Consider the following 17,908-nt stretch of genomic DNA (forward strand, 5'->3'; position numbering starts at 1 on the left):
TGACTCTCAGGTCTGGAACAACTGAGCGGACAGTGACTCAGGGACACCATTCTCATGTATTTCACTTGATTGTCTATTAGCCACCCAGGGTTTGGGGTGGGGATGGCGAGCAGGTAAGTGGGCTGTGGCATGTGGAAGTGTTGAAGTCAGGAGCTCAGTGACTGAAGATAAGGAAATCTGACAGTCCACCACAGACCTAGAGAAGCCATAGATTTACAGAAAGAGCCCTGGGGCCAGCCAACACCTCCAGCTAGGTCAGGGGAGGAGTTGGAAGGAAGAGGAGTAAAAGTTGCTAGAGAAAGAAGGGGTGGATGGTGCTAAGTGCTGCTGAGGTGAATCTGTGTGGGGGGAAGGTGGGGGTGGGATAGCAGCAAGAGAGATGAAGCAGGGTAACCTGGACAAGAGCCTTTTCAGTGAGTGTGGGGATAAAAGACAAGTCTGAGTGGGCTGAAGAGAAATCGGGAGAGGGGAGTGCAGCTGAGAGGTAGAAAACTCTTTGGATGTACACTCCTGATGAGGCTGCCTCTCCAATCCAGGGCAGATTTCTGGGAGAGGTGGGCTGGGAGGGTCAGGTATGGGGGACCTGCTGGTGACACAAGGAGGCAGAAGCAGAAGCCAAGGCACTTCCTGCTGGGAGAGGCTGGGGACAAAATGGGTGGCTTTTCAAGGGTCCAGCCCCTCTGCCTCCCGCCCAGCCTTGTTCCCTGGGCAAGTCAGCCTGGTTGTTCTTCAGCCTCCACTCCCTGTGACTTGGAGTGTCTGTTCCGGTTGCTGAAGGCCCAGCTAGTGGGCAGAGTGGAGGGGGGCTCAGGTTGACACGGTGTCTCTCCTCCCAGGGTCTGCTTATCTTATAAGAAGCCTGCAACCAGCCCGACCCGTTGGCCAGGTTCTCTGGGGACAGGCATTGAGTAGGTATCAACAGCAGTGCCTCCTAAAAGAGTTGGGAAGGGAGAGTGCTCAGGCTCCTTCAGACCCCCCAGGCCGACCTTCCCTAAAGCATTCCGTCTCTGACAGGGACAGAAGCCGGCTCAGCCTCGCTCCCCCAGTCGGCTGCATGGGGCTCCCCACAGCGCGTAAGTGGGCTCGCCCTCAGCCGGCCCCGCCCGCCTTCTTTTAAATCTGGGGGGGGGGGGGACAGTAGCCAAGGACTCGGTCCCAGCGGGGGAGGAGGAAAAGAGTAAGGCGGGAGTTGCTGCCAGCTTCGTGGCTGGTAGCCAGAATTGTGGTGGGGGCGAGGAGGCTCGCACTTTGTGGAGTGCTGAGATTCTGGGTCAGTCCGAAGCCGGAGCTGTGGAATCATTTACTGAGGAGCTCTGAGGGTCAGGCCAGGGGCCCATCACGCGGGCTGAATTGGCAGGACACACATACACACGACTAGCAGGAGCGGAGACGCCAGTGAAGGCGCGTCCCGGGGCCCGGCTCCCGCCAGTCCAGGAAGGGAGACGGGGCGGCGGGGCCATTTTAGGAAGGAAAGAAGCTGCGAGCCGCGACCTTGACCCGAGAGAAGGCCGAGGGCGCGAAGAGGTCAGACTGGCCGTAAGGCGCGCTGCAAGCAAACCCGACGACGCCGAGCAGGGAGAGCTGCCCGCTCCGCGGCACAGGGCGTATCCCAGGGAATGCGCGCCGGCCCGTCTAGTCAGTCTGGGTGCGCTTCCTGGAGGAGGAGGAGGAGGAAGAAGCGGAGGAGGAGGGTTTACCGCCGGGACTGCCCAGCTGAATGAAGGGGGCGGGGCAGTCGGCGGGCGGGGCCTCGCGGATTCCCCAGGCCCCGGGGAGGAGAACCAGAGCGGGCGACGCGCATAAAGCGGGCGCTGGGCAACCCTTCCTGGCCGCAGTCACACAGCTCGGTGGGTCCTTGGGCCCATCGGTTTCCTCCCCCGGCCCAGCCCTCCCTCCAGCCCCTAACCTGGCGACGCCTGGGCGGGCGCGCGCGGTCCCAAGGGCGCCTGGTCTACACTCTCCGGCGAAGTCTCTGCGGGCTCCCTGGAGGAGTCCCTGAAAGTTTGACCGCAGCGCGGGTGAGGGTGCGGGACCAGTGACGCGACCCCGCCCTCGGCGACACTGCCCCTGGGCCAGGGCGGAAAGTGTGAGTGGCATTAGGACCCAGGTGCAGCGCGGGGGTGTGTCGCCGGCTCCCGCAGCTCGCTCTCGGGGGATACTAAGTTTGGGGTCCTGTGGCGCTGGAGTGCTGGATGCAGATCCCGGGCGTGCGCGCTTGTGTGCAGCCCTTCGGCGGCCGATCACTGGGCCATGGCCACCGCCTCCAGGCGCTTGTTCCATCTCCAGCCACGCGGTGGGTGCCGAGCCCGTGGGCGCGGCGGGAAGGCTGCCCCGGTCTCCGCTGCTAAGGCGTGCTAGGCGGGGACGCGGAGCCGTCGGGGGCACTGGGACGAAGGAGGATGTCGCCGGCCTGAGCGGGCCGGGGCCACGGTGGGCGAGAGGGTTGTGGGGGGTTCTCCGCCTGGGGGCTCCAGGTGTGAGTTCGGCCGCAGGGGAACGAAGAGTCCCAGGTAGGTACGCAGGAGGCCCAAGGACGGCTTCGTGGGCTCTGCGCGCTCGATCTAAGCTTTGCTATCGCCATCTTTAAATTCTTAATGATTTTTGCGCAAATTGTGTAGCCGTTGATGCGGTGGGTGCTCGGCGGTGGGCGGGGCGAAGTTGTGGAGTCTTCAGACCGGGCACGCTTCCCCCTCGGAAGGCTTCATTTTACCTTCTGTCCGGGCACCTTCCCGTCCCCGGCACTGCTTGGGAGCCTGGCCACTTTCGGCGGTCCCGGGAACTCTGACTGTCCCCTGCGCGGCAGCGGCAGTCTCTGCTCCGCGACGCTTAACCCCTGAGATCCAACTCGGGGTCCCGGCGAGGAACCGGGGCTCGTACGGCCATTTATCCGCATGTGGGGTGCCGGGGATGGGGGTAGGGTATCCCATCCCCTCCGTTTCGGACCCTTGCCACCCTCGTTGGCTTTCCATCCCTGCAGCCTCGGGTGCTAGCTTTCTGCCCCGCCCCTCCCGTGTGAGGGCAACCGGGGCTGAGGCCCCGCGCGTCCGCCCGCATCCTGTTCCCCGACCCCCAGGGTCTACGAGCCTGTAGGCACTTTCCTCACGTGGATGCGGCCCCTCCTGTCGCTTCCTTCCTAGAACCACGCGACACAAACATCCCGGACCATCCGGGGCCCCGCTCAGGGAGCGCGCACAGCCCCCCTATCCTCTGCCTCCGTGCTTCCCCAGACCCCCACCCTCACCCTCTGGGCCAATAGCTCCGCCTCCCAGGAGGCCCGGGGCGTGGTGACGCCCAGGGGACGGGGCCGTTGCTAGGTCGGTCCCCGCGTGACCCGGGGCGCCGGAGAAGGGGTGTGCTGCGCGTGTGATGAGCGTTTCTGGCTCTGAGCCCCGGCGTAAGAGGAGTGATGTGCCGGGAGGAGGAGGAGGGCATTCGTCTGAGCACTGGGCTTGGCGGCGGAGGGACAAGGGAGAAAGACCGTCCCTCGCCCCCGCGCCGAATCCGGATCCTTCAAACAGTACCTCACCGATTTCTAACCTGGGTACTGTTAATAACTCTGTCGGGATAGCATCCTGAGAGTGACCTCCCCCAACACCTGGGCGGCCCCTAGCAGATGGGCTGAGGAATTTAACAGCAGGCTGGCAGTCCCTGTCTCCCCATGGACCCCTCCCTAGTATTGGTCCCTGCACTTCTTTCTCCTCGGCGTACCCTAAATTGAGCTTCTAGGAAGGGGCATCAGGAGGGTTGGTGTGGGGTGGGAAGCAGGTGGGCACGGGAGACTGCCCAGGGCTGGTCCATGGGCTGGTGACATTCTTCGGCTTCTCTTGCAGAAAACTCTCTCACCATGTCCCAGAATGGATTCCTTGAGGATGCAGGTGAGCACCTTTTAGAGGCGTATGTGTGTGTGTATGGGGAGAAAGAGATACTTGGCCATGAGTCTCTAAGGGACCTGGCCCACCAGCCTGGGTACCAATGGCATCTTGTATGTTCTCATCTGCTTTTGGAATGTCTCTGGATCTCATCCCCCAGGAGGTTGTGGCACCGGCAGAGGGGCAGCTGAGGAGGCTGGACATGGGCAGGTCCCTGTTGGTCCTGTGGTCCTGGAAGGGCAGGTTGTTTCCTCTCCTGAGCTATGTGGACCATCCAGTGATCTCCCCATGGTTAGGCTCACTGTTACAGTGCTCTGGTTATCTCCCCAGCGTTAAGCTAAGTGTTGTACTTGCCCATTTCCCTCAGTCCCCTCCCAGCCCTGTGAGCAAAGTCTGCCATCATCTGCTTAAAGAACATAACCTCCCCATGACTCAGTTTTCTCTACTTGCACCATGTAGCTGTCTTGCCATGTCTCTGGGCTGGTTCTGGGTTGCCTGTCCTGTGCCCAGGTCCATGAACTGGCCTGTCAGAGGGAAGTTTGATGGGACAGTGCTTGGTCATCGTGGTGATGTGCTGTTACCCAGGGTCCCCAGAGCATGGAGGCTCCTGTGCCAGACTCCTAGTAGGCAGGTTAGGTATGTAGCCGGGCTGTAGGATGGGGGCAGGGACATGGCATCACAGGAGCCGTGCAGGGGCCTGGTGGTGTCAGCCGGGCAAGTCCTGAACTAGGAGATCCAAGAGCAAAGGCCAAGAAAAGGTAGAGCCCAGGGTAGGGGAGAGAAAAGGAGCAGTGTGAGGGGCAGTGTGGGAGAATAGTGGATGCTGGTGAAGGTAGCCAGGGGCGCCTGGAGGCAGGCCTGGAGTGGGGAGGAAGTTTGTGGCAGACATGATCACCACCACAAAAGCAAAGAGGACATCTTTTGACATAATAGCTGTTCCCTGGGTGCAGTACAGAGCTGGGGGGCCTGTAGGAGGTCTCGCCCCTCCTGCCTAGAAAGGGCCCTGGCTGAGCACAGGACATCGGGGGAACAACAGGGCCTGGGATGTGTAGAGGAAACTGGCCGGTGTGAATGGAAGTGAGTCAGGGTGAGTCATGCCTGGCAGGTGTAGGCGTGCTGCTGACCCCTCCCTGTCCCTGCACAGGTGTTTGTCAGACATTGGTGGGCCCTGGGCTGCAAGGGCCCCTACCCTGGGAGTACCCACAGGTGGTGAACCATAGGGAACCAGAGGACAGTCAGGAAGAGGAGGTTCTGGCTGGGCCAGGAGTGAGTAAGGGGCCTAGGGGGACTTCCCAGAGGAAGGGGTATGTTCTCAGGATGTTTTCCCCACTGAGTTATTAACAGTACTCAGGAGGACGGTTATAAGTGGGCCTTGAAGAGGACCCTCCAGGAAGGAAAGCCCTTAGCTTGGGGGACAGAGTTGCTGGCATGCTTGAGGTGCTGGCCACCTGGCCTGAGGAGCAACAGATGGAGGTGGGGACTTGAACTGGGCCCGAGGGGCTAGGAGTCAGGGCAGGGCTAGCAGCTTCTGACCCTAAAGAGCCATAGTAGGGCTCCGGGAAGAGGAAAATTTTCATGTTACCAGGAAGTCTTCTTATAGGAGGGGCCTGTGCTGTTGGGCAGTTGCAGAAGTTTAAGAGCATCTAGAAGGGGGAAGCAGGCTCTGTCCTGGGGGTCCCACATCCCAACGACATCACGATGTGCCCCTTACCTGCCATGGGTGAGGGGTGTGGTAAAGGCAGGGCCAAAATGAGACCTCCTTTTGCAGTCCCATCCTGCCCATCCCTGGTTCACCCTACTTCTCTGGCTGTCCTGCTTCCTGGGTGTCTGATGTCTGGTCTGTGCCTCTCAGCCTCGATGCTTTACCCCGCATGCCCTCCCTGGGGGAAAGGGGTCTATGACGCCATGCCACCAAGGGTGGGGGCGGGCAGTCTGTATACTACAGTGGCTCTGCCTTCCCTTGGACTCCTTTGGGGGAGCTGGGCAGGACTGGGTCTCCTAAACTGGAGATTCTGGAAGGGCAGGGGCCAGGTAGTCTCACCTGAATGGTGTACCCAGTGTGTGGGTATCCCATGGTCGGAACAGTGCGGCTGAAAAAGGTTGGAGATCGCTGGGCATGGGGCTGCCAATTGGCCTGGGCCACCTGAGCCTGAGGCTGCCCAGGGATCCCTTCCTGGTCTACAGGAAGCCTCCTTCATTCCAAGTCTGGGCCCAGCGACAGAGCCCAGGAGTTCCTGCCCCTTTCGGCTTGGGGCCCCCTCCTTCTGGTGTGCAGCAATGATGGCTGGTCCCTTTGGGAGTCTCTCTTTTTGGTGGTTGGGGCTGTAGGCCACCTCAAATGTGACACAAATTATATCTCTGAAGCCCCTGAGGAGAGCCATGGGGAAGAGGTCTGTGATACGGTCAACTCCTCCGTTGTGTCTGGCGAGAGCATCCGTTTTTTTGTCAACGTCAGCCTGGAGATGCAGCCCTCCCAGACTGGTATGGGGACTACAGCAGGGACAGGCTGGGGGACGGGCAGAGGGCTGGGCAGGCATAGCCCCCCTTCACTAGGAGAGACCCGTAGAGGTGGGGTTGCACTCTGAGTGCTCCCCACTTTTCTCCAGCCGAAAATGAAGCATCTGGTGGCTGCGTGCTCCTACACACCTCCCGCAAGGTGAGTGGCCCCTCCTGCAGGGTGGGGGAGACATCTGGTGGGTGGGGGGCAGGTAGATGCTTCCCTGAGAGTCCTCATGCCACTCCCCTCTCCCCTTACCTCCTGGAGCGCCTGGACGGGGGTTTCAGACTAGACGAGGCTGGACAGTTGGGGCCAGCCAGGCCCTGGAAGGGGTTATTGGTCCTGGTGGATGGGGCAGCTAGGGACCACCACGGAGGGGCCAGGGCAGTGATGGTGGGTCTCACTCAAGTGCCTTTGTGGTTCTGTGCCTGGGGTCCCTGTAGTATCTGAAGTTAAAGAACTTTGAGGAAGAGATCCGAGCACACCGCGACATAGATGGCTTCCTGGCTCAGGCCAGCATCATCCTGAATGAGACGGCTACCTCACTGGATGACGTGCTGCGGGCCATGTTGCGCCGCTTTGCCCAGGACCCCAGCCATGCCGAGCCTGGCTGCGACTTGGACCTGCTCATGGCCATGCTCTTCACTGACGCTGGGGCTCCCCTGGAGAGTAATGGTAAGGCCTCCACCCACCTGTGAAGGGAGAGCAGGGAGGTGGGCCAGCTGACTCGCTAACCCTCCCTACCCCTCCACTGTGTCCCCAGTTCACCTGCTGTCAGATACCATCCAGGGAGTCACGGCCACCGTCACAGGTGTGCAGTACCAGCAGTCGTGGCTCTGCATCATGTGAGTGACCAGACCACAGCCACAACTGGCCACGTGTCACTTCGGGGCCTGCAAAGTCTGGCCCACCCATCAGTGATGGCTCACCCAATTGGGGTGGGAGGGGCCGGAGGCTCTGGGTGGGGGAGGCCCAGCTCCTGTGAGTAGCAACTGTGTCTGGTGTGCCCTCTCCTGTCCTGGACAGCTGTACCGTCAAGAGCCTGCAGCGGCGGCATGTGTGCATCAGCCACCTGGTGCGCCCCCAGAACTGGGGGGAGAATTCCTGTGAGGTGCGCTTTGTCATACTGGTGCTGACCCCACCCAAGATGGTGAGTGGGGGTCCTGCGGTGGTTCTGATTCCTAGGGAGAAGGGTTCCAGGTTACCCTGCCCTCTCCTTGGGGACATTTCTTCCATGGGCTGAAGGACCCCAAACTCCTGGCTTCTGAGGACTGAGGGCCTCATTATCACCCCAGCCCTTCCCCTCTGCCCTACTGTGTCCTCGTCAGGGCAGCCACAGTGGCTTATGTCATTCCTCAAACCAAATTTCCCCAGAGAGTGCCCAAAAGGTTGTGCTTCCTTCCTGACTAAAAAAAAAAAAAAAAAACTTTTATTGTTATTATTATTCAAACATAGCAGCCTTTATTTGGCCTCCCCCTCCCTTAACCTTTCTTTTAGTTGGCTGTCTTTGTGATTTGCTGGTCAAGAACCTCCCTACTTCTTCCTGGGCCATACTCTCCCTCTCTGGTCATGGGTATCGGTTTTTGTGGGGCCTGAAGCTGGTACAATCTGGAGAGTCTTCTTTTAAGGAAGGAAATTCATAATCATGGAGGTTTAAGCTTCCATTGGCTTCTTGATGCTTCTGTCTCTGCCTTTGGTTCGTATTCACAACCTGGCACGGCCCCCTCCTCGGGCTTTCTCTGGGCAGATCGGCTGCTGAGGGAATGTCCCGCCCAAGGATTTTATTTATCATTATTATCGTAGTTCAGTGTCATTTATTGCATTATGTATTTGTGTGACCACTGCAGTCAAGGTATAGAATTTTCCCTCACCACAAAATCGCTCACCCTACCCTCGTAGAGTCACACCCATCGCCAGCAGAGTCACAGCCATTGTACAGTCACATACCTCTCCCCACCACCCCGAACCCCTGGCAGCCGCTAATGGGCGCTAATGTGTTTCCCATCTATACAATGTTGTCATTTTGAGAATGTTATGTATTTATACCATGTGACTTTTAGCAATTGGCTTGTTTTCACTCAGCATAATGCCTTTGAGATCCACCCGAGTTGCTGCGTGTATCAATTTGTTCCTTTCTTATTGCAGCATAGGATTTCATGGTACAGGGTACTCAAGTTTAACCATTCACCTACTGAGGAACACTTTGGTTGTTTTCAGTTTGGGGCTATTACAAATAAAGCGGTGAACCCTGTCGTACAGGTTTTTGTAGGGACATGAAGTATCATTTCTCTGGGATAATTGCCCAGGTGTATGGTTACTGGGTGGTATGATAAGTGTGTGTTTAGTCTTTGAAGCAACTACCAATATGTTTTCCAGAGTGGCTGTACCGTTCTACATCCCCATCAACAATGTATGAGAGATTGGGTTTCTCCACATCATCACCACCACTGGGTGTTTGGTTGTCACTGTTTTTTTAACCATTCTGATAGGTGTGTAGTGATATCTCATGTGGCTTTACTTTGCATTTACCCAATGGCGGATGAAGATGTCGAACATCTCCTGTGCTTATTTGCCATGTCTGCATCCTGTGAGGTGAAATGTCTCTTCATGTCTTTTGTCCATTTAATTGGATTGTTCATGTGTTTTTATTGTACTTTGGATGAAGGTTTACAGAACAAACTTGTTTCTCATTAAACAGTTAGTACCCATATTGTTTTATGACATTGGTTAACAACCCCATGACATGTCAACACTCTCCCTTTCTCGACCTTGGGTTCCCTGTTACCAGCTTTCCTGTCCCCTCCTGCCTTCTAGTCCTTGCCCTTGGACTGGTGTGCCCCTTTAGTCTTGTTTTATTTTATTGGCTTGTCTAATCCTTGGCTGCAGTGTGAACCTCAGGAGTGACTTCATTACTGAGCTAAAAGGGTGTCCAGGGGCTATGGATTGTTTGTTTTTTAATGTTGAGTTTTGAGAGTTATCATTCTAGATACCTGGTTTTTGTCAGATATATGGTTTGCAAATAGTTTTTTTTTTTTTTTTATCTCTGTAGCCTTTTTATTTTTAATAGGCTTTATTCTTTACAGCAATTTTAGATTTATAAAAAATTGAGAAGAACGTACAGGGTTTCCATATCTCCAGCATCCAGATTTCCCTGTTATTAACATCTTGAATTACTATGACATGTTTATTATGACTAATGAACTAATACTTATACATTATTATGAACCACAGTCTATAGCTTATTCAGAATTCTTTAGTTTTCACCTAATGCCCCTTTTCTGTTCTATGGTTTCATCTAGGATACCACACTGCATGTAGTTGTCATGTCTCTTTAGGGTCCTCTTGGCTGTGGCAGTTTCTCACACTTGCTCATTTTCGATGACCTTGGCTTTTTTTTTTTAGTTGTGATTTAGGTGAAAGTTTACACAGCAATTAGTTTCTCATTAAACAGTTAATACACAATTGTTTTGTGACATTGGTTGCCAACCCCATAATGTGTCCACATCTTCCCTTCTCCATCCTGGTTCCCTGTTTCCATTCATCCAGCTTTCCTATCCCTTTCTGACTTCTCATCTTTGCATTCGGGCTGGTGTGTCCATTAGTCTTGTATACATGACTGAACTATGAAGCATGACCCTCATGTGTGTTATTGTTGGCTCTATAGACTCGTCTAATCTTTGACTGAAGGGTGAGCCTCAGGAGTGACTTTAGTACTGAGTTAAAAAGATGTCCGGGGGCCATACTCTCGGGGTTTCTGTTCTCTGTTAGATCAGCAAACCTGGTCTTTGTGTGTGTGTGTGAATTTGAATTTTGTTCTGTATCTTCTCCTGCTCTGTCCAGGACGTGCTATTGTGATCCCTGCCAGAGCAGTCAGTGATGGTAAGTAGGCACCATCTAGTTGTTTTGGGCTAAGTCTGGTGGAGGTTATAGTAGTTGTGGTCCATTAGTCCTTTGGACTAATCTTTCCCTATGTTTTTGATCTTCATTCTCCTTTGCTCCAGCCAGGATGGGACCAATAGATGTATGTTAGGTGGCTGCTCGCAGGCTTTTAAGATCCTAGTTGCTCACTGCCCTGACAGGAAACACAACAGAGAATCCCTGATGGAGCAGGAGAACAGTGGGATGCAGATCTCAAATTCTTGTAAAAAGACCAGGCTTCACGGTCTGACTGAGTGGAGGGACCTTGACGGTCATGGTCCCAGACCTTTTGTTAGCCCAAGATTGGAACCATTCCCCACGCCAGTTCTACAGACAGGGATTGGACTGGACTGTAAGACAGACAGTGCTACTGGTGATGAGTGAGCTTCTTGGCTCAGTGGACACTTGAGTCTATGTGGGCGACTCCTGTCTTGTGGCGAGATGGGAGGGAGGGAGGGGGATAGGAGCCAGTTGAATGGACACGGGGAATACAGGGTGGAGAGGGCAAATGTGCTGTCTCATTGGGAGGAGAGCAGCTGGGAGTGCATAGCAAGGTGTGTATAACTTTTTATATGAGAGACTGAATTGATTTGTAAACTTCACCTAAAGCACGATTAAAAAAAAAATGAAAATCCCAGTTGCTGCTACTCACCACAGGATGACCTTGACCGTTTTAAGGAGTGCTGGTCACATATTTTGTAGGACGGCCCACTATTGGAATTTCTCTGATGTTTTCCTTATGATAAAAAGGAAGTTACGGGTTTTGGGGAAGAAGACACAGAGGTAAAGTGTCATTTTAATTATATCATATCAAGGATGTATATTGTCAATGTGATTTATGACTGTGGATGTTGACCTTGGTCACTTGGCTATGGTAGTGTTTGTCAGGTTTTCCCACTGAAAATTTACTCTCCCCCCTCCCCTTTTCGTACTCTACAATTTGGAAGGAAGGAAGTATGTGTAGACTACGTCTGAGGAGTAGGAGTTATGCTCTTCTTCCTTGAGAGCAGAGCGTCTCCATCAGTACTTGGAATTCTTCTGTATCCTCTCAAGGATTTTATAGACATGCTGTGAACCTTCCCAGAGGGCAGCCTGTTGATGAGGAGGCGCATTTCACGGCAGTGGCAGCTTGTGGGTCGGAGGGGGTGACAGCTGGCAGGGTGGCTAGAAGGGTGGAAGGAGAAGTATCTGGGAGCCTTGGGACAGGTCAACCAGACACTGACACAGGACTCCTCCTTGGGAATTGAGCCTCTTGTAAAAATAACAGGAACACAGAGCGGACTGAGCCCCAGGACTATAGCCCTAGGCAACGCAAAGGGATAGACACTGCTCCCAGGGGACCTAGGCTGGGGAAGTAAGACAGGTGGCTGTCTGGAGGCAAAGTGCTGAGTTTACAGACAGGGGTGGTCTTGGCTGGCAGGAGGGAGAGGGCCCAGTGGGCCTGGAAAAACCAAACAAAAACCCACTTCCGTCAAATCGATTTCAACTCATGGTGACCTCATGTGTTAAGAGTAGAATTGCTCCACGGGGTTTTCTTTTTTTTAATTGTACTTTAGATGAAGGTTTACAGAACACACTAGCTTTTCATTAAACAGTACACACATCATTTTATGACATTAGCTAACAACCGCACGACATGTCAACACTCTTCCTTCTCGACCTTGGGTAACCTATTACCAGCTTTCCTGTCCCCTCCTGCTTTCTAGTCCTTGCTCCTGGGCTGGTGTGCCCCTTTAGTCTCATTGTTTTATGGGCCTGTCTAATCTTTAGATGAAGGGTGAACCTCAAGAGTGATTTCATTACTGAGCTAAAAGGGTGTCCAGGGGCCATACTCTCCAGTCTGTCAGGCCAGTAACTGGTTTTTTTGTGAGTTAGAATTTGGTTCTGCATTCTTCTCCAGCTCTGTCCGTGACCCTCTATTGTGATCTCTGTCAGAGCAGTCGGTGGTGATAGCTGGGCATTGTGTAGTTGTACCGGACTCAGTCTGGTGGAGGCCGTTGTTGTTATGGTCCATTAGTCCTTTGGACGAATTTTTTCCCTGGTGTCTTTAGTTTTCTTCATTCTCCTTTGCTCTCAAAGGGGTACGACCACTGGAGCATCTTAGACAGCCACTCACAGGCTTTTAAGACCCCAGGGCTACTCACCAAAGTAGAATGTAGAACATTTTCTTTAAAAATCGATAGGGTTTTCTTAGCTGTAATCTTTAGGGCAGTAAATTTCCAGGCCTTTCTTCCATGGCACCAGTGGGTGGGTTTGAGCCATCAATCTTTATGTCAGTAAAAAAAAAAAAAAAAAAAAACACAAATCACTTGTGCCACTCAGGACTTTGATGGGCCTGAATCCTTCTGGAGATTAGCAGACAGTGCACTACCACTGATGATTTTAGGATTTTAAGTGGTAACTGGGTAAACATTTTCTCCACTGTTGTCGTTTTATTATCCACGATTATACAGGTTTTGTTGCTTAGGACAAGACTAATATCCATATAAAGATTTGGTGAACGGTAGTTGTCGTGATCTGCTGACATGGTGGACACTGAGGCAGGGGACAAAGCCCACTGCTCTGAGAACAACACCTGCCACAAGCTTAGGGATGTTGGTGCACAGCAAGGGTGAGACGTCCTCCACTCCCCAGGGGCTGTGGGCCTGACTCTCCTGCCCCCGCCCCCAGAAAAGCACCAAGACGGCAACGGAGGTGGGTCGCACGTTCGCCACCATGTTCTCGGACATCACCTTCCGCCAGAGGCTCCTGGAGACCCGCACAGTGGAGGAGTTCAAGGAGGCCCTGGTGCACCAGAGGCACCTGCTCACCTCAGCGAGTCAGCGTCGGCGGAAGTCCAGTGCCAAGTACCACAGCACGTGCTCCTTCAGCCACAAGCCCCTGCAGGTGTGGGGCGAGGTGGGCATGGGCAGGACAGGGGCGCGGGCCCACAGACCTAACAGTCAGTCACTCTGTCCTCCCCCACCCTCCGGCCCCTACAGTGCAAGGACTTCCTCTCTGTAGGGAAAGGCATCTGGGACGACATCGCACGGAGGTTCCCTGTGTACCCGCTGGACTTTACGGAAGGTACATGGGCCCATGGCCTGTGTCCCACCCCAAGCTCTAGCCTTTCAGGTCCCAGGACAACAGGGGTGCCTGTCCTGTATCTGTGACAAGCCCCCTGTCCTGCCCTCCCTCCCTAGGCATAATCGGGGGCCACAACGCTGTGGGCAAATACATCACCACCACTATATTCCTCTACTTTGCCTGTCTCCTGCCCACCATCGCCTTCGGGTCCCTCAATGATGAGACCACGAAAGGAGTTATCGGTGAGCGGCTGGGGGCTGACAGGTGGGTGCTGGGCTGGGCCCAGGCCTGCGGTGCCCGCCTGACCTCCCCACACCCACAGATGTACAGAAGACCGTGGCTGGGCAGAGCATTGGAAGCCTCTTGTATGCACTCTTCTCTGGACAGCCGCTGGTGGTGCTGCTGACCACCGCACCCCTGGCCCTCTACATCCACGGTGCAGTGGGGGCTGAGGGGGGAGGTGGTGCTCGGCGTCCCTGGCCCTGCTCCCTGACCCCATCCCTGCCTGCTGTCGGCAGTGATCCAAGGCATCTGTGACGACTACAAGCTGGATTTCAAAGCCTTCTATGCATGGACAGGCCTGTGGAACAGTTTCTTCCTTGGTCTCTATGCCTTCTTCAACCTCAGCCTGGTCATGAAGCTCTTCAAGAGGTGATGGGGCCTTCCCTGAGTTGCTGGGACCCTCAAGTGGGGAGGAAACCCAGGCTGGGCATCAGTCAGCTCCTGGCCAGCCTTTAAGGCCCTACAACCCTAGAGTGGATGGGACGCCCCACCCTGTCACTGCCCCAAGGGGCTGGAGCAAGTTTGTTGGGAAGGCCCGGGACCCTGGTATGTGTACAGCAGGCAGAGACCGGGGGCCAGGCAGGCGCTCAGGGAATCCCTCCTTCAACCACACCCCCCCCATCTTATGTGGCACGTCACCCCGGCAGGTCAACAGAAGAGATCATTGCCCTGTTCATCTCCATCACGTTCGTAGTAGATGCTGTCAAGGGCATGGTCAAAAGTGAGTATACGGCAGCTCCATGCTACCCCATCCCCCCACCCCCACCCCCACCTGCTGTGTGGCCTAAGCTGAGATGGAGGGGTCTGTGGGTTGTGGCCAGGGCGGCCAGGAGCGGTGCGCTGTAACGTTGCTCCTGCTGTCAGGAGGGGCTGTGACTGGGCGGAGTAGTGGCCCTGTGTGCTGGAGGGTGATAAGATAGGGCTGCTCCAGGCAGGACCAGAGGTGGGGCAGAGGCACTGGGCCAGGTGTGATGGGGCGTCAGTGATGGAACAGAGGGACAGTGGCAAGGTTGTGGGGATGGTGGGTTGAACAAACAGATGGATACGGTTCTGGCTGACAGGAAGCTAGAGCTTCCTCCCACTCCATTCCCTGCCTCCCTCCCCCACCTCCCCTCAGGATCCCCTTCCCCCTCCCCAGAGTTTTCCCTCTCTCTCCTTAGGGCTGCCACCCTTCCCGCAGGTCCCCCCACCTCCCCCCAGGGCTCCTCTCTCCCTCCCCCCAGGATCCCACCCACTTGCCCTCAGGGCCCCCACCCTCCCCTCAGGGCCCCCTACTCCACATCCAGGAGGAAGCTGGGCCCTAACCTCCCAGAGCCCAGATAGCTGAGGCCTGTCAGCCGGCCTGTATCCCCAGTTTTCAGGAAGTACTACTATGGCTACCACTCCGACGACTCCTACACAGAGAAGACTGCATCCCTGGCAAGCCTGCTGGGCCTCAACACCAGCCTCCATGCTGACGTCAACACCAGCCTCCTACCCAGACTGCCGGAGCTAACAACGGAGGACAGCCATGTGCACACGGGCCGGGACACCGCCGTGCTCAGTCTCCTCATCATGCTGGGCACCCTCTGGCTGGGCTACACCCTCTACCAGTTCAGGAGGCGGTGAGGGGGCCTAGGGGTAGTAGGAGGGACCCACAGCCCCCAGACCGAGGCTGACACCTCCCTTTGTCTCCAGCCCCTACCTGCACCCCTACGTGCGGGACATCCTGTCAGACCTGGCCCTGCCCATTGCGGTGCTCACCTTCTCCCTCATCGCCTCCTACGGCTTCCAGGAAATAGAGAGTGAGTTAGGAGCAGGTGGGTGGGGTCTCCCTGGTGTAGAGGGGCCAGGACTGAGCAGAAGCGTGTACCCTGCTGCAGTGTCCAAGTTCCGCTACAACCCCAGAGAGAGTCTGTTTGAGATGGCCCAGATGGACCTGCTGTCCCCGGGGGCCATCAGCAGTGCCATGGGCCTCGGCTTCCTGCTCTCCATGCTCTTCTTCATCGAGCAGAACCTGGTGGCTGCCTTGGCTAATGCACCAGAGAACAGGTACCCCACTGGGCCGGGGAGGCAAGAGGGGGTAACCCCACCCTACAGGAGGCCAACAGGGCCGTGCCCACATGGGCCACCATCTGCCGCAGGCTGGTGAAGGGCACTGCCTACCATTGGGACCTCCTGCTCATCGCCCTCATCAATACTGGGCTGTCTCTGTTTGGGCTGCCCTGGATCCACGCCGCCTATCCCCACTCCCCACTGCACGTGCGGGCCCTGGCGTTTGTGGAGGAGCGTGTGGAGCACGGCCACATTTATGAGACGTGAGTGTGAGACCTGGGCCGGGAGCCAGAGGGACATGGTTCAGGAGCCGGACCCAGACGTGACCCGCTGCCCTGGGACCACGCAGGATCGTGAGTGTGAAGGAGACGCGGTTGACCTCGCTGGGCGCCAGCATCCTGGTGGGCCTCTCGCTGCTCCTGCTGCCCTTCCCGCTGCAGTGGATCCCCAAGCCCGTGCTCTATGGCCTCTTCCTCTACATCGCCCTCACCTCCATTGACTGCAACCAGCTCTTTGAGCGAGTGGCCCTGCTGCTCAAGGAGCAGGTGGGTGCCTATGCCTGGCCCCAGAAGGAGGATGGGGGCACAGCCTCACAGCCCACCAACCTTGTCCCTGCTCCTGCAGACTGCATACCCGCCCGCGCACTACATCCGGAGAGTGCCCCAGAGGAAGATCCACTACTTCACGGGCCTGCAGGTCCTGCAGCTGCTGCTGCTCTGTGTCTTTGGCATGAGCCCCTTGCCCTACATGAAGATGATCTTTCCCCTCATCATGATTATCATGATTCCCATCCGGTACGGTGGGCAACAGCCGGCAGGAGGGCACAGCTGGGCCTAGGGGTAGGAGAGCGGGCAGGGGGGCCCAGCCGGGCCTAGGGGTGGGAGAGGGGGCAGGCGGGCCCAGCCGGGCCTGGGGGTGGGAGAGGGGGCAGGGGGGGCCAGCCGGGCCTGGGGGTGGGAGAGGGGGCGGGGGGCCCAGCCGGGCCTGGGGGTGGGAGAGTGGGCAGGGGGGCCCAGCCGGGCCTGTGGGAGAGTGGGCAGGCTGGGGGTGCAGTGGGCAGGAGGGCCCAGGCTGGCCTGTGGGAGAGTAGGCAGAAGGGCTCAGCCTGGCCTATGGGGGAGGGGGGCAGGTGGGCCCAGCCTGGCCTGTGGGTGGGCTTGGGGGGGATCCCTACTGCCTTCTCCATTTCTAACCCAGTGTTCATCCTCCTGCCCCTCCCCCCACCCAGCTACAACCTGCTGCCCCGAATCATTGAAGCCAAATACCTAGACGCCATGGATGCCGAGCACTGAGGCCCTGACTGGCAGGCCCTGGCCACACCCCTTCACTCGTCCCTCCCTGTCCTCCCAGGCTGGCTCTGTGGCTGTGTGGGGAGGTGTGGGTATCTCTGGGGTACTGCTCTGTGCCACGCCCTCTCACAACTGCCAGACAGGCCTGGGGCATCTGGTCATGGCAGGGTTTACTGGTGTGTGCCCATGCTTCTCCCCATTAGCCTTTTGCTTTGGTTGGAACACTGCTCAGGGCAGCTTCCCCCCAGGGTGGGACTAAGCAGGACAGATTTTCTTTTGATAAAAGAGTCCGTGCCTGAAAGAGAAACCATGTTCCTTGATTGTGTAAGGAACTCGCTGTATGCACATTAGAGAATAAAACTCGTTTCTATGCTTCTCCGTGCCACCTCCATTGCTGCTGCCCCACCTCAGCCTCTGAAGGCTGCCTGAGGGCCCTGGGGAGTGGAAATGGAATGAAAGGGCCCTCTGTTGTTGAGTGCCACCTGTGGGCTGTCATCTCCAGTCCCCATGGGCAGTGTTGGCCCAGTAGTGCACCGCGCAGTCTGATTGTGTGGCCAGGGACTTGCAGAACTGTTCTAGGAACAGCACGTGCAGAGGACCAGAGATGGGGGGGTTGGGGCCTGGGGAGTCATGGCGGCTGGCAGAGTGGAGTGTGTGCACTGGGGAATCAGGGCTGACAGTGACGGGCCCTGTGACTATCAGATGAAGCCTGCTCAGGAGCCAGATGGGAGACTGAAGACAGGCATTTGATAGGGTCAGAGCAGAAGTTTTGAACTACCATTGTTTTACGCAAATAACACGCACATTGTGTTTTCTGCCAACCGTGCAACCCTCTCGCATATTTTCCTAGGCGTGTGCATTGTGTGCGTGGGCGGATTAATGTGGGTGTGTTATTTGTGGAAAACTACAGTATCTGTCTACTGTGTGGATCATTTATACATATGGGGGTTAGG

At 56.2% G+C, this 17,908-nt stretch overlaps 1 protein-coding gene across 1 annotated transcript; it reads left to right on the plus strand.

The window, feature by feature from the left end:
- The first annotated feature begins 1,827 nt into the window (after positions 1-1,827).
- Positions 1,828-16,999, plus strand: SLC4A11 (solute carrier family 4 member 11). The gene is made up of 20 exons (XM_064275841.1): positions 1,828-2,086; positions 3,831-3,875; positions 6,234-6,350; positions 6,476-6,525; positions 6,810-7,041; positions 7,130-7,211; positions 7,393-7,516; positions 12,955-13,170; positions 13,266-13,350; positions 13,467-13,592; positions 13,673-13,786; positions 13,869-14,001; positions 14,280-14,353; positions 14,987-15,236; positions 15,310-15,416; positions 15,495-15,663; positions 15,756-15,929; positions 16,016-16,211; positions 16,291-16,460; positions 16,895-16,999. The coding sequence occupies exons 2-20, from the start codon at positions 3,845-3,847 to the stop codon at positions 16,956-16,958; spliced, it is 2,514 nt and encodes an 837-aa protein (XP_064131911.1). The 5' UTR covers positions 1,828-2,086; positions 3,831-3,844; the 3' UTR covers positions 16,959-16,999.
- Positions 17,000-17,908: the final 909 nt, after the last annotated feature.

This window comes from Loxodonta africana, chromosome 24 (assembly GCF_030014295.1).
Source record: "Loxodonta africana isolate mLoxAfr1 chromosome 24, mLoxAfr1.hap2, whole genome shotgun sequence".
NCBI classification, from domain to species: Eukaryota; Metazoa; Chordata; class Mammalia; order Proboscidea; family Elephantidae; genus Loxodonta; species Loxodonta africana.

Coding starts and splice junctions, on each gene's coding strand:
- SLC4A11 (XM_064275841.1), top strand. CDS start 3,845: ATGTCCCAGAATGGATTCCTTGAGGATGCAG. Junction 13,351..13,466: donor CCCGCTGGACTTTACGGAAG/GTACATGGGCCC, acceptor CTCCCTCCCTAG/GCATAATCGGGGGCCACAAC. Junction 15,417..15,494: donor CGGCTTCCAGGAAATAGAGA/GTGAGTTAGGAG, acceptor ACCCTGCTGCAG/TGTCCAAGTTCCGCTACAAC.